Source organism: Triticum urartu, chromosome 2, assembly GCF_003073215.2.
Source record: "Triticum urartu cultivar G1812 chromosome 2, Tu2.1, whole genome shotgun sequence".
NCBI classification, from domain to species: Eukaryota; Viridiplantae; Streptophyta; class Magnoliopsida; order Poales; family Poaceae; genus Triticum; species Triticum urartu.
In genome coordinates, this window is record NC_053023.1 from 80243299 (window position 1) to 80264257 (window position 20959).

General features: G+C 46.5%; 5 protein-coding genes across 6 annotated transcripts; 3 read left to right on the plus strand and 2 right to left on the minus strand.

Moving 5' to 3' along the window:
- The first annotated feature begins 853 nt into the window (after positions 1-853).
- LOC125541114 (hydroquinone glucosyltransferase-like) lies at positions 854-2484 on the plus strand. The gene has a single exon (XM_048704591.1). The coding sequence runs from the start codon at positions 854-856 to the stop codon at positions 2321-2323; it is 1470 nt and encodes a 489-aa protein (XP_048560548.1). The 3' UTR covers positions 2324-2484.
- A 1973-nt stretch (positions 2485-4457) lies between these two features.
- On the plus strand, positions 4458-6059 carry LOC125535969. The gene is made up of 3 exons (XM_048699050.1): positions 4458-4613; positions 5536-5698; positions 5792-6059. The coding sequence occupies exons 2-3, from the start codon at positions 5537-5539 to the stop codon at positions 5837-5839; spliced, it is 210 nt and encodes a 69-aa protein (XP_048555007.1). The 5' UTR covers positions 4458-4613; position 5536; the 3' UTR covers positions 5840-6059.
- LOC125535966 lies at positions 5960-9504 on the minus strand. 2 transcript variants are annotated; one of them, XM_048699048.1, is made up of 5 exons: positions 9007-9504; positions 8810-8895; positions 8301-8662; positions 7428-8208; positions 5960-6781 (listed from the first exon to the last, which is right to left on the minus strand). In XM_048699048.1, exons 3-5 carry the CDS (start codon positions 8658-8660, stop codon positions 6759-6761), a joined length of 1164 nt encoding a protein of 387 aa, XP_048555005.1. In that variant the 5' UTR covers positions 8661-8662; positions 8810-8895; positions 9007-9504; the 3' UTR covers positions 5960-6758. The 2 variants fall into 2 exon arrangements, with proteins under 2 accessions (XP_048555005.1, XP_048555004.1); XM_048699047.1 differs by lacking the exon at positions 8810-8895.
- A 144-nt stretch (positions 9505-9648) lies between these two features.
- On the minus strand, positions 9649-15259 carry LOC125535967 (E3 ubiquitin-protein ligase SP1-like). The gene is made up of 11 exons (XM_048699049.1): positions 15021-15259; positions 14876-14928; positions 13015-13139; positions 12832-12927; positions 11962-12099; positions 11821-11886; positions 11600-11712; positions 11414-11524; positions 10943-10986; positions 10761-10860; positions 9649-10151 (listed from the first exon to the last, which is right to left on the minus strand). Exons 1-11 carry the CDS (start codon positions 15095-15097, stop codon positions 10049-10051), a joined length of 1026 nt encoding a protein of 341 aa, XP_048555006.1. The 5' UTR covers positions 15098-15259; the 3' UTR covers positions 9649-10048.
- Positions 15260-15483: 224 nt separating this feature from the next.
- Positions 15484-19205, plus strand: LOC125535965 (DEAD-box ATP-dependent RNA helicase 57-like). The gene is made up of 11 exons (XM_048699046.1): positions 15484-15825; positions 15906-16042; positions 16328-16419; positions 16536-16632; positions 16729-16809; positions 16888-17120; positions 17632-17826; positions 17903-17993; positions 18277-18399; positions 18525-18675; positions 18758-19205. The coding sequence occupies exons 1-11, from the start codon at positions 15585-15587 to the stop codon at positions 18958-18960; spliced, it is 1644 nt and encodes a 547-aa protein (XP_048555003.1). The 5' UTR covers positions 15484-15584; the 3' UTR covers positions 18961-19205.
- Positions 19206-20959: the final 1754 nt, after the last annotated feature.

Below are 20959 nucleotides of genomic sequence, written 5' to 3' on the forward strand. Positions count from 1 at the left end.
GATGGAGGACGCAGTGAAGAGAGCGAGGAGGAGGGGAATGGAGACGATGAGCGAGTGCAGCGAGTGGGTTGAGGAAGTGCGCGAGTGGGTGCATTCGCCGTGTTCCTCACCCCAGCGAACGAGATCATGTTGCCGACGTGGCAGATAGAGTTGCACCATGATTCATGCGGCCCATCCAACCAGAAAGTAGTTTTGCGCGGTAATGGTATGTAGTGTTTCATTTGCTACCACATCTCTTGTTTTGTCGTTTTGCGCGTTAACGGTATGTAGTGTTTCATTTGCTATCACACATCTTGTTTTGTGATTCGTGCTAGCTATGACCCATCCAACGTGAGTTAGGGTGTTACGGGGAACATAAAAAATCTGACGTTTCTAGATAAGATTTGCGTCAAATTTAAAATTTAGAAAAATGTATGTATCTTATGAAAACGATTTTTTTTTATGTGTGTGTGGGTGGGGAGGGAGAGGGAGGGGGTAATCGAATGGAGTAGATTTAACACAAATGACAATATAGGTATGGATGGTCAGCAGTGGCACAATGCTACATCTACAAAGGTTTTACATACAAACTGATGCGAAAAATTGTGATTGGTAATAGGTGGACGAGGGGGCCCACTCCCACTTAAAATCAGGGGAGAAAAAGAATTACTAGTTTGGAAGGTTAAATAAATCTTTGTAGGTTTAGCATCATTGATGGCACAAAACGCATACATAATTGCACACTAGTGCACTGATGCCCAAGTGCATGTCGGCATTGGTATCACGAGTAACACACATTCGTATCACGCGTAACACGCGGTGTGCTCCTTCCTATATGTACACGGCATGCAGGTCGCACAATCATAGCCGGCGGATGGCGTCGTTGAGCAGCATGGGCTCCGCCTCCGCGGCCGCAGCGCCACCTGCAGAGCGGCTGGCGGCGCGCCCGCACGTCATACTTCTGGCTAGCCCCGGCGCCGGCCACCTCATCCCCCTGGCCGAGCTGGCGCGGCGGCTCGTCGAGCTCCATGGCTTCGCGGCCACGATTGTCACGTTCACCAACTTCTCCGCCCCAGAACTACTTGCTTGCCTCCCCGCCTCCGTCGCCACCGTCGCGCTCCCCGCCGTCCAGATGGACGACCTCCCCAAGAACGGCGGCGTGCTCGTGGAGCTCACCCGCCGGTCCCTCCCCAATATCCGCGCCCTCGTCCGCTCCATCAGCAACTCCACCAGTACAGCCCCGCTCGCGGCGCTGGTGGCGGACTTCATGTGCTCCACCGCGCTGCCCATCGCCGCCGAGCTCGGCGTCCCGGGATACCTCTTCGTCCCTAGCAACCTGGCTCATGTCGCCCTCACGCGCTACGTCATTGAGATCAACGAAGGCGTCGCTCCCGGCGAATACCGCGATCTTGCGGTGCCTCTCGAGCTTCCCGGCGGCGTCTCGCTACGCCACGCGGACCTCCCGGACGGGTACCGTTCCAAGCACGAGGGTTATGTGCAAACTGTGGAGTGGAGCCGGTGCCACTGCCTCGGCGATGGCGTGCTGGTGAACACGTTCTACGAGATGGAACCTGCTACCGTGGAAGCGTTCAAGCAGTTGGCGGTACCGGAACAAGGTTCAGGCGCGTTCTTCTTCCCGCCGGTGTTCCCCGTGGGGCCATCCGTCAGGCGACCAGACCGCCACGAACCCACCGCCGGCGAGTTTTCGCCGTGCTTGGAGTGGCTTGATCGTCAGCCGGCCGGTTCTGTGGTGTACGTCGCCTTCGGGAGCCGCGGGGCACTTTCTGTGGAGCAGACGGCCGAGCTCGCGGCTGGTCTCGAGACGAGCGGCCAAAGGTTTCTTTGGGTTGTACGGATGCCAAGCACCGCCGGCGGCGACGATCCGTTGGCGTGGCTCCCGGAGGGCTTCTTGGCGAGGACAAGTGGCAGGGGCCTAGCCGTGGCGGCGTGGGCGCCTCAGGTGCGCGTGCTGGCTCACCCTGCGACGGCCGCCTTCGTGTCACACTGCGGGTGGAACTCGACGCTGGAGAGCGTGGGGTGCGGCGTGCCCATGCTCGCGTGGCCGCTGTACGCGGAGCAGAGGATGAACGCCCTTCTCCTGGAACAGAATCTCGGGATGGCGCTGCGGGTGCCGCCATCACGAGAGGACGGCCGATGCTTGGTGACGCGCCACGAGATCGCCAAAGCTGTGAAGGAACTCATGGAGGGCGATCAGAAGGTGCGCCGCCGGGCCGAGGACCTGCAGAAAGCGGCAGCACGTGCGTGGTTGCCGGAGGGGCCGTCGCGCCGGGCGCTCGAGGAGGTCGCCGTCAAGTGGAAGGCGGCGCTCGGCACAGCGAAGTAAAAGCACATGCAGGGGGGATGGGCGTGCGCATGCATGTAGTGCATGGTGCTCATCGTATTTATTTGCAGTCTAGTGCATGAAGTACTTTATTTTGTTGTCGCCTTGTGGTCATCTCGTCTGAAGTTATATAACGTGTGTTAAATCTACGAATACGTGACATATGGGTCTGGTAATCCTTCTTTTATTCTAAAAAACCCCGACTCTAAGTGTCACATGTAGTAAGCAATCCCAAGGAAAGACCGGCCTCTCTGCATCATCATGATGCACGCTGCAAAACACAATGTGCTAAATACAAACATCAGAAGCAACCCTAAGATATAGCATTAGAGTAAATAAGGACACATGTGCTGCATCCCTATTGTAAATGAGTTCATCTCCTATAATAAAACAACAAAAGACTCTGAAAAAAAAGGAAAGATCACAACCAAGTTTATCTCCGACGCCAATCCAATTCCATTTTGTGTCGTCTGACGCATCACTCGGTCACCCAAGTGGATGAATGTGAATAAAATGGTGGCAAAGTCGCGTCACTGACCAAGAGAGGACCATGCGTTAGCCACTAGTAGTGAAAAAGTGACAAAAAGACAAATAAAAACACTAATCACTTGCATTGGTATTGATATAAAAACAGGGTTCACTTTTATGTCGCATGGCAGAGCTCCTACCCGGTTTGAGCTAAATATTCAGTTGGATTTCTTTTAGGGAACCAAAAGTTTTAGTTACATTTTTTTGAGATAATAATTTCAATTAGAAGAGCTAAAATACTGGAAAGCACGCAAAAATTGTCCTAATAACCTAGTTCGTCCCACACTCTTCACTGGTTTCTTCCTAGGTTGGGCGGGCCATAACCCGGTTTTTGCCCCTATGTAGCTCCGCCACTACCTACGTCGGTTGTCACCGCCGAGAGGAGAAAAACACTAGCGCGAGGGAAAATGGAGTATGAGCTTAGGATGCAAGTGAAGTTTCATTGACCTTTAACCGCCTGCTGAATCTATGAACATGAAAAAACAACCTAGCAAACTGAAACATTCTAGTAGCTAGGAAAAAGAAAGCAGAAGCTTTTGCTTGGAAACTCGCAACAAATTCGTTGGTTATGATGGAGAATCAAGTGATTCACAAGCTTGCAAGATCTAGTGCTTACTATGTGAAATGAGCCAAGAGGGTACACTCTATGCTTTTTGTATATGCCCTCTAGCTGTCCAACTATGGCGAGCTATGAGGAAAGAATTTCATATGACAAATGTCAAAGACGTTATCAACATTGGGGCAGACTGGTTGGTCCACCTGATGGACAACTGCGATGAACAAGAGCGTCTCCCTTTGCCAATGACGCTCTGGAGGATACAACATGTGAGAAATGAGATCGACCATCACAAGCAACCGCCGACTGTGGAATCCTCCAACCAAATTTTATGCAGTGACATCGAGTCCCTCTTGTGCATACAACAGAACCCCACCGGGAATATTGGTCGAGGGAAAATGGTGGTCACATAGGATAAATGGGGCAAGAAACAAATAGTGGTCACATACGATAATGGTTGTCACATGCACACTTGCAATAGCCTGCTAGAGGTAGAGCTGGATGCATGTATTGCCTTGGACTACGACTCGAGCACAAAACCATTAATTGTCGAAACCGACTCCGAGGTGGCTGCTAAATGATCAAGAAGCTGGACGCGAATCTATCCCCGAATGCCTCCATCGTCGGCGAGATAAAGAGTCTTCTTCAGCAAGATAGACAACTACTCCCTCCGATCCATAATATAAGAACGTTTTTGTCACTAGTGTAGTGGCAAAAACGTTCTTATATTATGGGACGGAGGGAGTATTACATTGGTATAGCGTGTCATTGCTGGTAACAGTGTTACCCACTGTCTTGCTCGATTTAGGTCAGCATAACATGCGAATTGATGTGTGGCTGAGAGCAGGCCCCCATGAGATTGATTTTCTGTATGAAAACGATTGTAATCCCCAAGGTTAAGCATTGAAATATAAGTATTTGTCTTGAAAAAGGAAAGAAAAGAAAGCAAAAAATCCTTGCATTCTTTAAAAAGAAAAGAAAAACTCCATGCATTCTTTACGACCCACCATAAATTCCCAGGCCCTTTGATGGGCCGACGAAGAGGCCCAACTGACCCAACAACCCCCGGCACCCGCTCGACCCCTTCTTCCCTTCCCTTCCTCCTCCCTTCCAGGTCACAACGCTACCCCCAATCCCCAGCCTCCAGATCCACCCGCCGCCGCCGGCCTCCCCGTCGCTTCCCGTCCCCCGCGCGCCCCAGCCAGCCAGGTAAGCGGCGATCTCCCTTCTCCCCTCCTACCCCGATCTCCCCACGATCTCTCGTAACCCAGCACGAGGGGACGAGGGCCCCCGCGTCCTCGACGCGACGTCAGGCGAACGAGCCGTCGTACGCGTTCGTGCGATTTCTTAGATTCACGAGTATGCGTGGGGGGTCTAGTCGTTGGTCCGCGACGCGCCGGTGACCTCCTCGATGCGTTTTACTGGCCCGGGAGATTCGCCTGGCGGCGCGGACATTTCGATGAGTATGCTCTTGCGCTTTAGGATGGGTGGTTGTCTCCTCGGGCCTGGGTCTCGGTCCGATGTGGTCTACTGGCGTTTGTTTAGCCTAGGTTGAGATTGGGTTATCTGTTTGAAATTCCTTTCTTTGGAAGCATTATGTTGTTGCTAGGTTAGTAATGCTGTGCGAGTTCATCGATATCTCTTTGGTTTATTATTAGATCTGCTGTAACGTGGTGAACGCACATGAATTTTTTGGGTTCCTGATTCGCTGGTATGCGGGAGGTACTGGTCACGATCAATGATAGCCTAGAAAGTGTCATGTTACTGGTAGAAGATATACAATACTTTGAATTTGCTTATCATTGAAATGTTGTGTTAATGTGCTAAATTCAAGTACGTTGAGCTGCTCAGAAAGAATCCTTGGACTCAAAATGCCTGGTAGATGAAGTAACGTAGTGGATTGTACATTAAGTAATCATTCCCCATTTCGGTAGTTGCTGATGAGAGTAGCTGAACAACTGTTAGAAACCTGCATCTGGAGTTGGATCAGTTTCATGAATTCAAAGTTTGTTGTTGCTGAATCTTAAGATGCTTACAGCTGTAATGCAATTATTATACTACTATAGAACTATCTATGGCAATTGCTCTTCCATCTAAGGGTTAGGATTGAAAGAGTAGTTTTTGTATGCAGGATGACGCTAGAAGAAGCACCATTTTACCCACGCGAGAAGCTCGTTCAGAAGCAGCAGTATTTCCAGAAGCTGAGCAAGCATATCCACCTTAAAGGCCGCTATGATGTGGTCACCTCCGTTGCCATTCCCCTTGCGCTTGCTGGCACCAGCTTGTTCATGATTGTAAGTTGAAAATCTCATCTGATGCCTTGGTTACTTGTGCTCTTTGATATTGCGTCCGCTCAGTCATTGACATGTATCGTGGCTAACAAACAGGGTCGTGGGATCTACAACATGTCTAACGGGATTGGGAAAAAGGAGTGAAATTCTGTGGGTTTTGCTAGTATCTCAGTACGCCGCGGCATGGCAGGGATACCGTCCAAGCTATGACGTCTTCTTCGTATGCAAATAATATTGTCAGAGAAAGACTCAGTTCATTTCCAGTTCCCTTTTGTTGGTATTTGTGGATATTTGATGTCAGCAAATTGATGTTAAACTGGCAATGATGATTCTATAACATCGGCATCATTATCCTTTCAGTTAATTGCGACGTTTTTTTTCTACGGTTTCCTTTCAACTGATGCCTTTTGTGCTCTCCATGCGCGCATTCATGACATAATTTCTTGCCTGTGTGAATTCACCAGTTTGTTTGTATGGTATTTAGCAAGTTCCTACACAGTTTGAGGTTGAAATCCTGATTAGTTGCATCTCAAAATATATTGAGTAACTTGAGATCATCGAGCTTATATATTGCAAGGCTTTGTTGTTTTCTAGCGGCATTGTGTGAACTTTCTTGACAAAGCAAGTGACACAATTAGCTCAAGCTACCAGTATGACTTCCTAAAAGAAAAACATCAGGATACTGAACAGTTCTTTTTAGAAAGAGAGAGTAATTTTCTTGGGCTCCATTGTAAACCATTTCATTTCCTCGCTACGTGTCTGACGAACCACAGTTTTAGGTGGCTGTTGTTTTGCTCAGAATGTGACGTCAGAGTCGTTCGGAATGCTGTTGGAATCGGACAGGTTGCCCATTACCCTTTGGCCGTACAATTTTCCACCGAGTCCGGTGCAAGGAAAGGAATGCCAAGGCTACTCTCACTAACACAGCGCATTAGAACACTTCAGAGGGACGCTAGATATATAACCATTTACAAATGTACTAGTACCAAAATTTCAACTGCCATTGCTGCAACTAGGCTGAATTAGAACTTCTAGAGCTTCTCTCCTCCCATGTCGCTTTAAGCTAAAAATGGAGAGATTGCCCACCTGAAGAAGGGGATGAGACATGAATCAGCTTCACTGGACAAAGCATAACATTTCAGATCATTTGATTATGTTATGTCTGAACAATAAGATTGGCAGAAAATATAAACAAAACGAGGAAAAACCCTATGCACAGAATGAGAGTCTTGACAAACAGACACATGCCATTTAACCCCTTCTAGACAAGCACAGAGTTATCAGATGGCACGTTTTAAATCCGTGCAAGCGGGTGACGATGCTATCTACGCTTAAGAACAAGCAAGACAGAGTGTGTTCTTGCTGATAGCATACACATACACAGATACCGTCATAGTAGAAACTAGCACGAATGTTGCTTATGGTAGTTGTTCAGCAGTTCCAAGGCATGAGCTTGTACAGAGATTGATAATTGTCCTTAAATACTAGTAAAAGGAATGTTCATTGACAAACATGAATAAATATGCAGGCCTAGAACAAAAGCTAATAGCTCATCTATTTCCAAAATCGATATACTAATTGTCTAATTCATAGGAATGTAGGCTACAGGTTCTGCTTTATTGTATCCAAAATGCCAATGTTGGACACGGACATTCAGAATAACCAAGCCTTAAACATTTCTTATAATGAAGTGCAATGCGCCCATACAAGATTCGAGGATCAGTAAACATACCATTGAGCATCTTGAGTATGTACTCCCTCCTGTAGATTTCGGGGAGTGCTAAAAACATGCCCATTTGGTCCGGTTCCTTTGCGAAAACACTCGCAGCGCTGACCACTTCGCTTCCGGTAAACCCAAGCTTTTGCATCTCGGCAATGGCTCTTACCCTGGCATCCTGTTGGGGCACCTCAGGCGACAATCTTTCTCGCAGATCAGCATGAGGCTCAATAACTGCTTCAGTTGCGCTGCCATTCTGGGTGATACTTCGAAACTGATCATGTGCATCCTTGAACTGCTCCATGGCTGTTGCGGCGGTGCTCACATTCTGAACAACACTCTGAAACTGATCGTGTGCATCCTTGAACGCCTCCATTGCCGCTGCCATTGCACCGGCATGCTGAACAACACTCTGGAAGTGACGGTGCACATCCTTGAACAGCTCCATCGCTTCTGCCATCGTGTCGACATGCTGGCTGGCGCGTTGATAGTGACCACGCACATCCTTCAACGTGTCTGGAGACAGGCAATTTGATTCAGTCCTCTTCCTTTTACCGCCATTCTTACATCTCTCCTGTTTTTTATAGGTTGATGTAGCATCCAAGGATCGGCCGGACGGTCCATTGGACGTCCGATCTTCCTCCGCTTCACTCGTATTCCCATTCTCCATGTCGGCGGTTACTTCCTCGGACACTTCCACCACTTCCCTAGCGGCTCTATCCTTGCCATACACCGCATCAAATACATCGAAATGCGGAAATGGAACACCGTACATCCCCCTGGCTCTAGGATTATCCTGCAGAGGCGAAACAAGTCAGTGCAAACTACAAAGACACATCACAAAAGAAAGACTCACAATGCCAACAACACCAACTAAAACCGGCTCACTTTGCAGTACTCGTCGTATCGCTGCTTCTCGCACCGGAAGACCTTCCTGGAGCCGTCCCAGGAGAACCCCGGCGACGCGAGCATCTCCTTGATCGCGTGGAACTTGCGCTTGAGCACCTTGAGCCGGGAGTCGATGTGAGGGCTGGCTTTTATGCCGCGGCCGGGCAGCCGCTGCGCGAGCAGGCTCTCTATCCCCTGGGTGTAGCAGTTCTTGAAGCCCCCTCCTTCGGCCCTGAACCTGGGGTCGGTGGACACCTCGCAGAGGGCCCTGACCAGCTCCTCGTCCTCGTCCATTGTCCACTTCCTCTTGTTCCTGCCTCTGCCTCGCACGATCCTAGCGGAGCCCTCGCCCTGATCCATCACTACAACATACATGAAAGACGAGAAACTTAATTTGACTGATTGATGTGCAGCAGAGTGATGAACTTGTGGAAACAAACGTGGATCGCTAGTCACACAGCAGAGCAGAGCAATGTGGAATCACTGAGTGCTGCGAAGTGGATGCAGACCCGTAGGTGGAGGACGGATTGCGCGCCGCAATGAGATGAGATGTGACGGCGAGCTCTAGGGTGCGAGCGGAGACCGGAGAGGTAATCTGAAGCAGGACGCGGAAGAGATCGGTACGAACCCGCGGCGGAAGAAAGTGTTATAGTGTTTCAGACGCCGTCGTCTGTCTGAGGAGTGAGGGAGGGGACGGGGGTGATACCTGACGGGCGGCGGAGCAGGCGGTGGCTCGGAGAGACGGCGGGGGCGGGGGCGGGGCGGCGGGGGCAGATGGGATTGGGATTGGGAATCCAGGGCAGGGGAGGGGGGAGGAGTACCGGACTAGGGTTACACGCGCAGCTGGGACTGGGAGTCTTCACTCTACAGACCGGCTATTCCCGATGTACCTCATGTCCTCATCCACGTCGCCACGCGGTGTGTGAGGGTATGGGCTTTGGATTAGGATTTGCCCGTGAGGTTGTTTGGCAATGGTGGTAATCCCAATCCCTGATGCACCAAAGCCTGTAAGCCTGTAGCCACAGCGAACTCTTTTGAACGCTCAATCTAATTCGATCTTAACCATGGCACAATGTTGAAGGAGAGCTGCTGGAGTTGAAGAAAATTCAAGGGAAAATCCTTTTACAAGCGTCTCCATATGCGATACAGGAGAGATACTCGAGAGGCACCGTTGGATTTGCCCTAATCCTTCTCATCAAAAAAAAAAGTTGTCAAGAATCTTGACCGTTGATAACAGTACCGAGTTTATGCATACAAGAAAGCAAGCTTGAGAAAGCACCGACATTTTTACATATTTTTTTCTTATGTGGCTAGACAAAATCAAACGAGCAGCGAGCACACAAGAACATCAAAACAGACGGTGTCCAATATATATCAGAAGAAATGATTATCCTTTACAATGTCAAACAACATAGCATTTCCATTGGATAGAATCAATCGATCCACCAGTAAATACTACTACTAAGCATCCATGCTGTCAATCAGAGCGCTGTTAGAAACAAGGCGCTACACAAGAACACTCTGTACACAACTGTAAAGTACAAGGAAGATCAGCAACTGGCACCGCGTACCGTGAAGTTTCGACAGTGAAGCAAAACTCCAATTCACAAGCTCCAGCTCAGTTCCGCGTTCCAGATATCGGCACACACTGGCAGCCACGGCGATCAGAACTTGAAGTATCAGGTGGTTTTGAAAGATGTGGTTCACCTGGTGTTATCAGGCGCAGGATCTTGCACCATGCAGTGCCATCAGTGACGGAATGTTCTGACAGCTTGGTCTATTCTTCGTCGGCAGAGTGGACAGTTTGTTACGTGAGAAGAGCAGTTCATACAGCAACACATGTGGCCACACCTGCATAATGGTCGGTTATGACTCACTCATGAACATTTTGGTGGCAACAATATAATACGGGCATAGGTAACAGGGAAAGATGCTTATCAACAAGCATAGGTGGAGATGATTCAGGAGAAAAACATCTTCGTAATGAACAGAGCTAAAAAAAATGCTAAATGAAGCCTGGAATGTCAAAGGCAAAACAACCCATGGTTTATTAAATTCCAGATAAAATTAAATGCATAACTTAATATCATGTTTACTAACATGCTTAATCATTTAGAGTGGTAGGCAAGTTAAATGCAAGGTATTAAACACAAAAAAAACATTCCACCAAAAAAATAGACCCACATGCAATCCCTGTGGCTTTTTAAATAGGGGGAGACAACCATGAGGCACCCTGTGTGGAGCACAGAAGCTCAAACGAGCAGGCTGCACTCACACCCAGGTGCCTCTAGCCAACTGGTCAAGGTCCAGTTCTTGACCAAAATGAAACAGTAAACAGTACAGATGTTTACTACATATATGCTCAGGATTATCCACAATGAAAATGTCAAACAAGAAACAGCTTCATTATTAACATGTAAAATCATATGATGAAATGTGAGTATAAAATAAGGTACTTACGGCACAAAAACTGCATTATACTCCTGTTCAAGGCATATGACACATATTTCTAATACCAATTGATCCTTCTTAGGCTCTCCGTCTGATGTGCCATTGCCTCCTTCATATAATAATAGTAAAAGATATCATAAGACAGGAACTAGTATTTACAAGAGAGACTAATCAATCTATAAGAAAATCACCTTCAGCGTCCCTAGCCTGCCTTTGTGCTGCAGCAGCACGAGCCCTGTATGTACAAAATGAATACATAAGTTTACATAACACCAATGTTCTGAAATTCCAAATTAAGAAAATGTTTGGTGCTTCCAAAGTATCTTGGTATTCAGTCCCATGCATGATTGCTAATTTGTGGTACTGACTGAAAATAAAAATAGTTCCATGAGTAAAACATTTCACATACAGCGTCTTCAGTCATTTTTTTCAACTGCATGTGATCTTTAGAGAAATATATTAGCTGCAGGTGAACAATGCAGTTTTTGCAAGACATCAAAATACTACTCGGTGATCAAGATAAAAAGGGGCATAATTCTAATGATGTCAAGCACAGATGAATGAACCCCCTGAACAATTGAACAGAAAAAGAACGAGATTGCTTTCCAAGGAACCTCCCCTGTTAATCATTCTAAATAAAAGAAACTGATGTTTGTCCATACTTCTTGTGAAATTCACGCTGGCGCTTTCTTTGTAGAAAATGATCAAGTGCACGCTTAGCAAGAAGAAATACACCAAAAGCTGCAAAGCCCATGGAAGCAAGTTGGTATAACCTGTTGTACAAAGACATGCAATTAGCAGCAAGATCCCTAAACAAAGACACAGAATGTTGTACATAATCTCCCTACTTGGCCCATTTCCCGAGATTCAAGATAAGTTGATCGATGCTTTTTGGAGATGCATAAAATGGTCCTTTGTGTGGCCGCTGAATCCGAATAGTTCCAACATCATCTTTAATGGCCTGGTCATACAGCATAAGAATGCAGAACAAAAGTAAGGGACTAAACATTTAGTTATGTCAACAAAAATTCACAGTACCTTGAAACTCAATGAAATCTACGGTTATTACCTCACCAACAACAGTCAATGAAGTTCCAGTTGGAAGAACCCTTTCAGTTCGCTTTACTCCGAGCATCTACAATGATTAATGCTAAATTATGAATAGCAATCCTATAAGCATTGGTCTTGCTCAAAACGTGATTAGACAAACCTTCAGTCCTTGTAAATAATCCAGAGTTCCACGTACAAGAGTCCGCCCTGACTCCTCAAAAACCTCACTGGCAACAGTTAAAATTAACCCTGCCGCAGAACGAGCGCCAACAATATAGACACGCCCAGTGCCATCATCCTGGCGATGAATTATATGTTAGAGAAGAACTGAACTTGCAAGGTATCACAAAATCACAAGATATTATCAAACTAGAAAAACAAATAGTGAATTTAGAACTACAATTTATCTTTCTTTTATGAGCAGTCACTTCGTTTACGTTTATATAACAACTTCGTGTGGTTTAAGCTTATGCATATTCTTCTGTTAAACAAGTATAGGCATATCATCAATACATTAACAATGCCTAAGCTAAGGATTTAACGGCTAAAGTGGGTACTGAGTGCACGTTTTTTTTCAAAATAATACTGTTAGCTGCTCTCGCCATGAGCCATCCAAGCACATAGGACCGCATATAGGTGCTAATTGATACCAAATATTTTACAGTTTCGTTTTATCCGTGAAGAATAGATGATTTAACATCACCAGCCAAGCTTAGTTTTGTGCTATATATACTAGACTTAGCAACCATGCCCACAGTTTTGGCCATTCATTCTAACACATTTTCTCACCTATAGCACTATCTTAGCAGGTAGGGATGCATATGCTCTTCTTTGCTATAAATCTGGTCTACAAACAGAGAAGGTAGTCTAGACTCCAGAGTACAAACAGAGGGAGGTTATAACCCAAGCTTTGCAGAAATAAACTTCTAGATAATTCCAAGTTTGGACACATAATAGGAATAATCAAACTAAGGCTAAATTAAACTGCATGTATTGACAGAGCAACAACAAAAAAACTAGAACACATTACCAGGTACCATGGAACCTCTTTGCTAACAGAAAGCATCACAGCAGAATCTTGAATCCAGGATCCAGCATCATTGTGCTTCAGGAAGTGTTGCTCTGCCTACAAAGAACAAAAAGTTAGCATAGTGCCACAATTACCAACAACAAACCCATCTACTAATAACAGAAACAACAAATCAGTAGCTACCGTTTCCTCGACTATTACACCTCTCATACCACTTTGTTGGCATATAAGTGGTGTATCTGAACTAACTCGCCCAGAAACCGCCACTACAAGTGGCAGGACTTTACTTGCAGTGTCCAAGATAGCAGCTGTTCAAGAGAGAGAAGAAATGTTAAAACATATCCCCTTTTTGCGTATTTAACCAAGTATACCAAATGATAATCTCCGTAGAAAGTATATATCACATGTAAAGCATGCTGATAAGAAAGGTCTAGCTCTTGACCATATCTGAAGTAAATGCTGGACTTTAACCATATTAAAGCCATAGTTAAAAAAGGCAAGCCTAGATGTGCGCTTTTGAATGCCTAGGTGCTGGGCAAAAGCAGTACGCTTAGCGCTTAATCACACTAGGCATGCCTATGCGCTTGTGCGTCAGCAGAACACCTAGCTCGTATTCATGCTAAGCATGCACTTAGGCGATATAGGCACTAGACAGAGGCAAAACTAGGAATTGCGCCAATCGCTTTTTTGAACTTTGTTTAAAGCCAACAAGATAAATCCAGCACTCTTGGATTTTGCAGAAGAACAAATTATGCTGCCGTGGAGACAGTGGTGACAAACATGGGCGGAGCCAGCAGGTATTCATGTTGGTCTCACGAGTCATGACCAGCCAGCTCATTTGCCAAAAACATCCAGAGTAGTTCGGCGGCCCAATGAAAATTAGCAAAAGCCTACATAAAGCAAAACTCGGTCTAAAAACGCAGGCCTGCACCGGCTAGACCCAGGACCTGCTACATGTGTCTATGTCCTGCTTCTTCCGAGCAGCACAGAGGTGATCAAGCCATCAATGGAAAAAACTATTGGGACCTTCCCATGTTTCTCTTGCTCAAACAGCCTCACATTCTCACCTGATGCCTGCTCTGAACCTGAAAACGGAGCCACGGCGGCCAGCGGACATGGCAACGGGCAAAGGGAGGCAGTCACAGCAGGCAAGCAGGAAGCAAGCTGAGCAGGTGACACGGCGGCTGGGCGAGCAATGCGGGGGCGAAGCGCAGTGCACATTCACGGTTTCCAGCGGCTGGTCAGTCGGCCGCACGGCAGCTGGGCAGCAACACTGCAGCAATGGGCAGGGCCATGGTGCCAGCCGCTGAGGGCGACAGGACGGTGGCAGGTAGTAAGCACTAGCAACCAATGCCTACGTTAGTATATCTCAGTGAGTTCATGCAAGGGTAAGGATAAAAAATTTAATTACTAGCTCCCTTGCTAGCTGATACTTGCTAATTTGGGTTGTCTTCACTGTTGTGCACCCCCAACAAATTTAGGCAATCAATTTAATTTTGAAAATTGTCAATTTCAATTTATCTACTGAACTTATGATAACATGAGGCTTTCTTAAGCATATATAGTGCCTCTGGACAAATATTGCCGTTGATATTAAAAGAAGAAGTTGTTAAGTGTAAACGCCCAATGAAAATTTCCTGGCTCCACCACTGGCGACAGTGGTCAATTTGAACTGCAAAAACGTCTTACATTTCAGGACAGAGGTAGTACTTATCTACCTACAAACCCAAAGAAACCACCAATGATCCAAACCAGGTACTCCCTCCGATGCAAAAAAAAATAAGTGTCGTGGCTTTAGTTCAGGTTTGAACTAAAGCTGAACTAAAGCCACGGCACTTTTTTGGATCGGAGGAAGTGCCATTTTACCAACAGATGCACAAAATATCACCACGAGCTGCAAACCAAATCACCGACATGGGAGGCTAGGATCAGATTAGCTCAGAGCAGTAGCACCCGCCGAAAACTAGAGCTCAAGTAATTGCTACTCCTGAAGCCAATCAAACAACCTACAACAGAGTGACAGACCAAACCCTAGCTCACCCACCCAAATCCTTCAGGCTGCCGGTCCTCGCCACCGATCGCAGCACCTCCGCGTCCCTGAGTCAGCAGCAAAGCCACCACCAATCAGCACCCCAGAAATCGCCAAGAAGGAAACGATTTCTCTCTATACAAAAAAAAATATTCCTCACCTCCCGCTGCTCCTCCCGAGGAGATACAGCGCCGCGGCGCTGAGGCAGCACCCGACCCCTCCCCACGGGACCAACATCTCGCGCGGAGAAATCGTCCCGCGAGCGGCAGATCCGGCGCGCGGGAACGGACGGCGGGCCGGCGGGCGGGATTCCGGCGAAGCTGCAGCTACGGATTTTTATTTTAGGGCAAGGATTACGGCGAGGTGGGCAAGGCACTGGATACCATACCGGAAGCGGAAGCAGACGGCAATGGTCATGGTCATGGTCTGTGGGTCCCACCTGTCATTCACTGCTTTGCTGAGACGTGGGGCAGACGGTCGGATAAGCGCGCCAGCGTGGAGCCCACGGCGACCGACGCGCCGGATGGCGTCCGTGGTCAGATCTGAGCCGTCTAATTTTTGATCGTGGAAACTGCCCAAGCTCTTTGGCTTACATGTGGGGCCAGGCAAGGAAACCAGGTTCATTTCGCTGCTCGTGGGTCCGTGCTAGGGTTTAACGTTTAAGACGAGGAGGAGGAGGTTTCCCCGGCGGCGGCGGCGGCGGCGGCGAAATCCAAACCCAGCCATGGAGGAGAAGCCGAGCCTCTCGTCGGCGCTGTTCGCCGGCACCCGCTTCGACCGCAAGCGCTTCGCGGGGGACATCGCACGGTTCCGGACGGGCGCGCAGCCTGCTGCCCCCGCTCCCACGACCCCCGACGCGGCGCCGCCGGGCCCGGAGAAGAAGCGGAAGCGCAAGAGCAAGGCCAACGCGAAGAAGAACAGCAAGAAGAAGAAGAAGCGCGCCGACGGGGCCGCCTCCGCGTCCGGTGAGGCTTCGATTCCTGCCTGTTTGGTGCTTGGAGTGGCTGCGCTCGTGGTTTGAGTCCGGTTGGGTTTGTTTCTGCAGATGCTGTGGAGGGGTTCAGCGTGTTCAAAGGGGCGGAGGCGAAGGAGGCTGCGGAGGAGTCTGTGGAGGTTGAGGTTAGGGAGGACGAGGACTCGGCCGTCGTGAGGCGGCGGAAGGAGGCAGAGAGGGAAATCGAGGTAACGGTGTTTTGCAATGCACCAATGTTCGTAATCATGGTTCAGTAGTATATGTTTTTATTTTGGTAAGAAAATTCTGTTGAGCTGAATTAGTAATCATTATAGGTTATTTTGCAACACAAAGCTCTGTATATGTAAATATCTGGTGAGCAAAGTGGTTTTGTTATGATTCCAGCACGGTCTTGATTGAATTGAAAATAGTGGTAGAGTTTGACTTATGATTGGTTTGTTTGCAAACTGTAACCACTGAACTGTTGTATTTTAATATTTTGTGTTTGTTTCTAGAGAGCTGCCATTCTTCGGAAGAGGTATGACATCCACATTTCGGGACATAATGTTCCAGCACCACTGGAGAGCTTTGAAGAACTGGTTTCAAGGTTAGCATTTTTGTCACTGTGGATTATTGACATGCTGCACTGCAGCAACATCAAAATCAGGTCTTTAAGTAATCATTTGAAGCTGTTAAGCTGAGCCTCTTTTACTTGTGCACTAGGTATGACTGTGATTCATATTTGGTTGGGAACTTGTCAAAACTTGGGTTTCAAGAACCTACACCTATCCAGAGGCAGGCCATTTCTATTCTTCTTTCAGTGAGTGATTGTTTGCTCTCTTTTGGACTTAGTCCCCTTGGCATGGAAAAATATACGTAGTTGTTTACACTAATTATTTTGTATTGCTTGCTTCAGGGCAGGGAGTGCTTTGCTTGTGCACCTACAGGCTCTGGCAAGACACTGGCATTCCTGCTCCCGATGCTTATGAAAATCAAGGTATTAATCTTCATGGTATTGTGTAATGTTGTTTAGATTTGTTGGACATGCTTTATGATGAGTATATTGTTCTAATAGCCAGGGTCTAAAGGATGTGTGAAGGCTGTTATTCTTTGCCCGACAAGGGAATTGGCAGCACAGACTACGAGAGAGTGCAAGAAGTTGGCAAAAGGGAGGAAGTTTGGTGTCAAACTAATGACCAAAGATCTGTCACAAGATGGCAATTTCAAGGATATGCACTGCGACATCCTTGTATCCACCCCACTTCGTTTGGACCATGCTATACGAAAGAGAGACCTTGACTTAAGTAGGTCTGTGATCATGTTATGATTTTTTCTGTTTAGCTATTTAGCATATTACAATTATTTTGATATAAATATAATGTTTTAATTGCACTCCAGATATATTGTGATCCTTTTTTTGTTTGATCATAATTGTTACTTGGGGTTCCAATTAATAACATTTTCATCGACACTAAATGATTGTATGGGTACACAGATAGTACTTACATTACAAATGGTAAATTTTAGCGAAATGAAAAGAAATTAAGTTGATCAGAAAAACTGTGGCTGTTAAGTGATTTCATTTGTCAAGAAATACTGAATAACCTGCATTACGTTCATTTCTAGTGAATTTGTTTCAGAATCAAAACATAACAAGACCAAATCAGCTACCTTTATTGATTTATTCTCTGTTCCATACCATCTTGGTCATTTGTGTTGTCATGTGATTTACCGAGGAGCCATGAATTTGCATTTTGCTTAAGCATTTTCTTTCAGATCTGCGCAAAGTTCAGCAATAACACATAACTGCCTCATGCAGGGTGGAGTACCTTGTGTTGGATGAATCTGATAAACTTTTTGAGCTTGGATTCGTCGAAGTAATTGATTCAATTGTCAAAGCATGCTCAAACCCTTCAATAATTCGTTCTTTGTTTAGTGCCACATTGCCTGAAACAATAGAGGCTCTTGCACGTACAATAATGCATGATGCTGTTCGGATCATTGTGGGACGAAAGTGAGTATCCTATTCTTGTGAACTAGCAGATCTATTTTGCATGAGATATTTTCATAATGTAATTTTCAACTTGCAGGAATTCAGCTTCCTCAATGATCAAGCAAAGGTTGATTTTTGCTGGAACGGAGAGGGGGAAGTTGATAGCTCTTCGCCAAAGCTTTGCAGAAGTATGTGTGATCTTTCACTCGCAGTTTCTTTCTCCTGGTTTCCATGCATTGTGTTGTTTTAGAACTGGTATGTACTGGCCATGCCAAACCAGCAGACTGCAGCCTAATGCATACCCACATATAAGTAGCAAAACTAAGCCCTATTGTGTTGCTCGTAGCTGTAAACTCACTATGTGCAAAGTACTTAAAATGTCGAACACTTGAACTGCACATTGTCCTTATTAAAAAGGAGTCTGTGTGTGTGTTTTGAAACTTACTGTTGTTGTATTGTCTTCAATTGCAGTCTCTGAATCCTCCGGTATTGGTCTTTGTTCAAAGCAAAGAGAGGGCAAAAGAGCTCTACAGGGAGCTGGTATATGACGACATTAGAGTTGATGTAATTCATGGAGACCTTACTGAAGAGCAGGTATTACTTTTGCATAATTTACCGATACTTATTTTGATTACTGTTCCTGTAGCTTTCTGTTATCACTGGTTTAATACTGTTGACATCAGGCTCGCTGACTGAATTCTGTATTTCCTTGCTTTTAGCGTCAAGATGCTGTTGACAACTTGAGAGCTGGAAAAAGCTGGGTGCTAATAGCAACAGAGGTTCTTGCGCGGGGAATGGATTTCAAAGGTGTCAACTGTGTAATCAACTATGATTTCCCTGAGTCCGCGTCTGCCTACATTCACAGAATAGGTAAGAAAGATATTGTGCTCTCTTCCGCCTGGACACCGTCGTTGCAATAAGTTTCTAAATCCCTTCCATTGTTATATTCTAGGACGGTCTGGAAGAGCAGGCAGATCAGGGGAGGCGATCACGTTCTTCACTGAGGAGGACAAGCCTTTCCTGCGGAACATCGCCAACGTGCTGGTATCTTCGGGCTGCGAGGTCCCTTCGTGGATGGTGGCGTTGCCCAAGCTCAAGAGCAGGAAGCACAGGGTGGACAGGGACCGCATCTCCTTTTTAACCGACGAAGATTGAGAGTGATCTTGTGTAACCGTAACAATTTTGTAGAGATGACACGTTTGGCCTCGGTTTTCCCCGTTTGAATGCCTGGTGCGTGCATCATTCAGCTTTCCTGACTAAAACCTGATATGGGCGTATGCATCCGAGCATATCTTTTGTGATTTGCTACAGTTTTAGTGCACTGGCTGTACGACTGTCATTTCACTCCTAATCACAACTCGTCGGCTGATTTTTCAACATCAGAGGACACCATTGATGCAATAATCCTACATCTATGGGCAGACAAATTTGACCTGTGGATGAAAAGAATTCACAAAATGAACTCCTTGAAAATTTTTGAACAATTAGACGTCATATCATATTATGCAGCGCCTGGTTGACAGGCGCTACACGCCTGGCTACGTCACATTTCAGGCTGCCTAAAAATTACTAAATTAGTGTGCAATGGCTGAGTGTTTAGGCGCTGCACTAACTAATTTTTTGACGAAAAACAGCTGGAGCTGATTTAATTAATTAAGCGAAGAGCCAAAGATGGCTGCACTAATGTCTAGTGCAGTGTGCGACCCGACGCGCTCGTTCTTGTCGTGGTTTGATGGATTCGTTTCCCAACCGACCGTCTCTGGTCTGGTCACGTGTGCGGCGCTGCAAATGCATGTTTTTCTCTTGTACTACAAAATCAAGCACTTCGCTGTGATCACTTTGATTCATGAAGTGATGATAGGATAGGTGAAAAGGCTGGAGCAAAGGAGCAGCCCGTCAGCCACCAGTACAATCAAACGACGATAAGAACGTTGCGGTCACTAGTGTGTCTAGGCGCTACACTGACTTAGCAATGTTTAAGCAGTTCGCGATGCGACGCTGACCAAGCATGTAGCGTGTGGTAGTCATACGCTGCACAGTGTAGTGTGGCGTCTAACTGTCGGACGTTATATTAAAGTGTCAGTTAGATGATTTTTTTCGTCAACAACAGTTCACTTTGTGAATTCTTTTCGTCCACAGGTCAAATATATCGTTTTTGCCCCTCTACCCCCCACCGCACACACAACCCACACCACCCACCTGAACTTCATTCGGGGGGCCCCTTCCCTCCCCCTATTTTCATTCCTAAGCCTCCATGTTACCATGTGCGTTTGTAGATATATTTTTTTGTAGAGTTGTCGACGGAAACGTCCCCTCCCACTGAATGCGTATTGTCGGAAATCCTGAAATAAATTTATAAATAAAATGCGAGCACCAAATCTTAAATCCTGGTGGACTGAAGGTAGCACAGTCCCTCTAACCATCCAACCATAGGTTGGTTTGCCAGATGATGTATTTTTATTTGGTCCAAATGTTGCAAATTTCCCCGCAAAACCAAAAATCCGCCTCGCTGAAGTTTCCCGGCAACCACACGCTGATTCCGGCTGGATCTCGCAATTGTTTCCCCGCAACCACCCGTCGCTGTTTCCGTACCTAATCGACAGTGAGCTATTCAGACAGGTCGCAAGCGCTAACATACAGTGGCTGAGAGAACTTGTGCACAGTAGCTAGTGACGACGACGAAAACAACCGAGCCTCCTGTCAACAGGTAGAGTCAGTTCTTTATCTTACACATGCGTACAGACCCCTTCGATCTCTCCTGCCTCACATGCCTAAACTATAAAAACACGCTGGTTCATATTCCCTTGCCTACTTGTTGGCATGTACTAGTATTGAAAGCTTTACTGAACGCCAAAGCCACTTGGTAGCACTAAGTTTTTTTTTGAGGGGTTTGCCAAATCTTTATTGATCCACATGAATGTTTAGAGGATACAAATTGGGTCATGAGGCGAAGTAAGCCACAAATAGTGAGCTTGATCGAGCGAGAAAGCGATTTTGGTAAGTTTGTGAGCTTCATAATTTTGCCTTCAAAGACAAAGCTACAACATTTTGGTCACAAGAACACGGCGACTGACATGGAAGGACCATCTCAAGCCGATCAAGGGAAAGCCCTCCAAGCACGACTGACGGCTCCCCAGATCTACAACCCGACACA

Bases quoted from the DNA above. Each gene is read 5' to 3' on its own strand.
- LOC125541114 (XM_048704591.1), top strand. From the start codon at position 854: ATGGCGTCGTTGAGCAGCATGGGCTCCGCCTCCGCGGCCGCAGCGCCA.
- LOC125535969 (XM_048699050.1), top strand. From the start codon at position 5,537: ATGACGCTAGAAGAAGCACCATTTTACCCACGCGAGAAGCTCGTTCAG. The intron at 5,699-5,791 runs GTAAGTTGAAAA...GCTAACAAACAG, and splicing joins GCACCAGCTTGTTCATGATT to GGTCGTGGGATCTACAACAT.
- LOC125535966 (XM_048699047.1), bottom strand. From the start codon at position 8,660: ATGGATCAGGGCGAGGGCTCCGCTAGGATCGTGCGAGGCAGAGGCAGG. The intron at 8,209-8,300 runs GTGAGCCGGTTT...TCGCCTCTGCAG, and splicing joins GATACGACGAGTACTGCAAA to GATAATCCTAGAGCCAGGGG. The intron at 6,782-7,427 runs GTATGTTTACTG...CCCCTTCTTCAG, and splicing joins CATACTCAAGATGCTCAATG to GTGGGCAATCTCTCCATTTT.
- LOC125535967 (XM_048699049.1), bottom strand. From the start codon at position 15,097: ATGTTGGTCCCGTGGGGAGGGGTCGGGTGCTGCCTCAGCGCCGCGGCG. The intron at 13,140-14,875 runs GTGGGTGAGCTA...TCTCTTGAACAG, and splicing joins CGGCAGCCTGAAGGATTTGG to CTGCTATCTTGGACACTGCA. The intron at 12,928-13,014 runs GTAGCTACTGAT...TGTTCTTTGTAG, and splicing joins GTGTAATAGTCGAGGAAACG to GCAGAGCAACACTTCCTGAA.
- LOC125535965 (XM_048699046.1), top strand. From the start codon at position 15,585: ATGGAGGAGAAGCCGAGCCTCTCGTCGGCGCTGTTCGCCGGCACCCGC. The intron at 16,043-16,327 runs GTAACGGTGTTT...GTTTGTTTCTAG, and splicing joins AGGCAGAGAGGGAAATCGAG to AGAGCTGCCATTCTTCGGAA. The intron at 17,827-17,902 runs GTGAGTATCCTA...TTCAACTTGCAG, and splicing joins CGGATCATTGTGGGACGAAA to GAATTCAGCTTCCTCAATGA.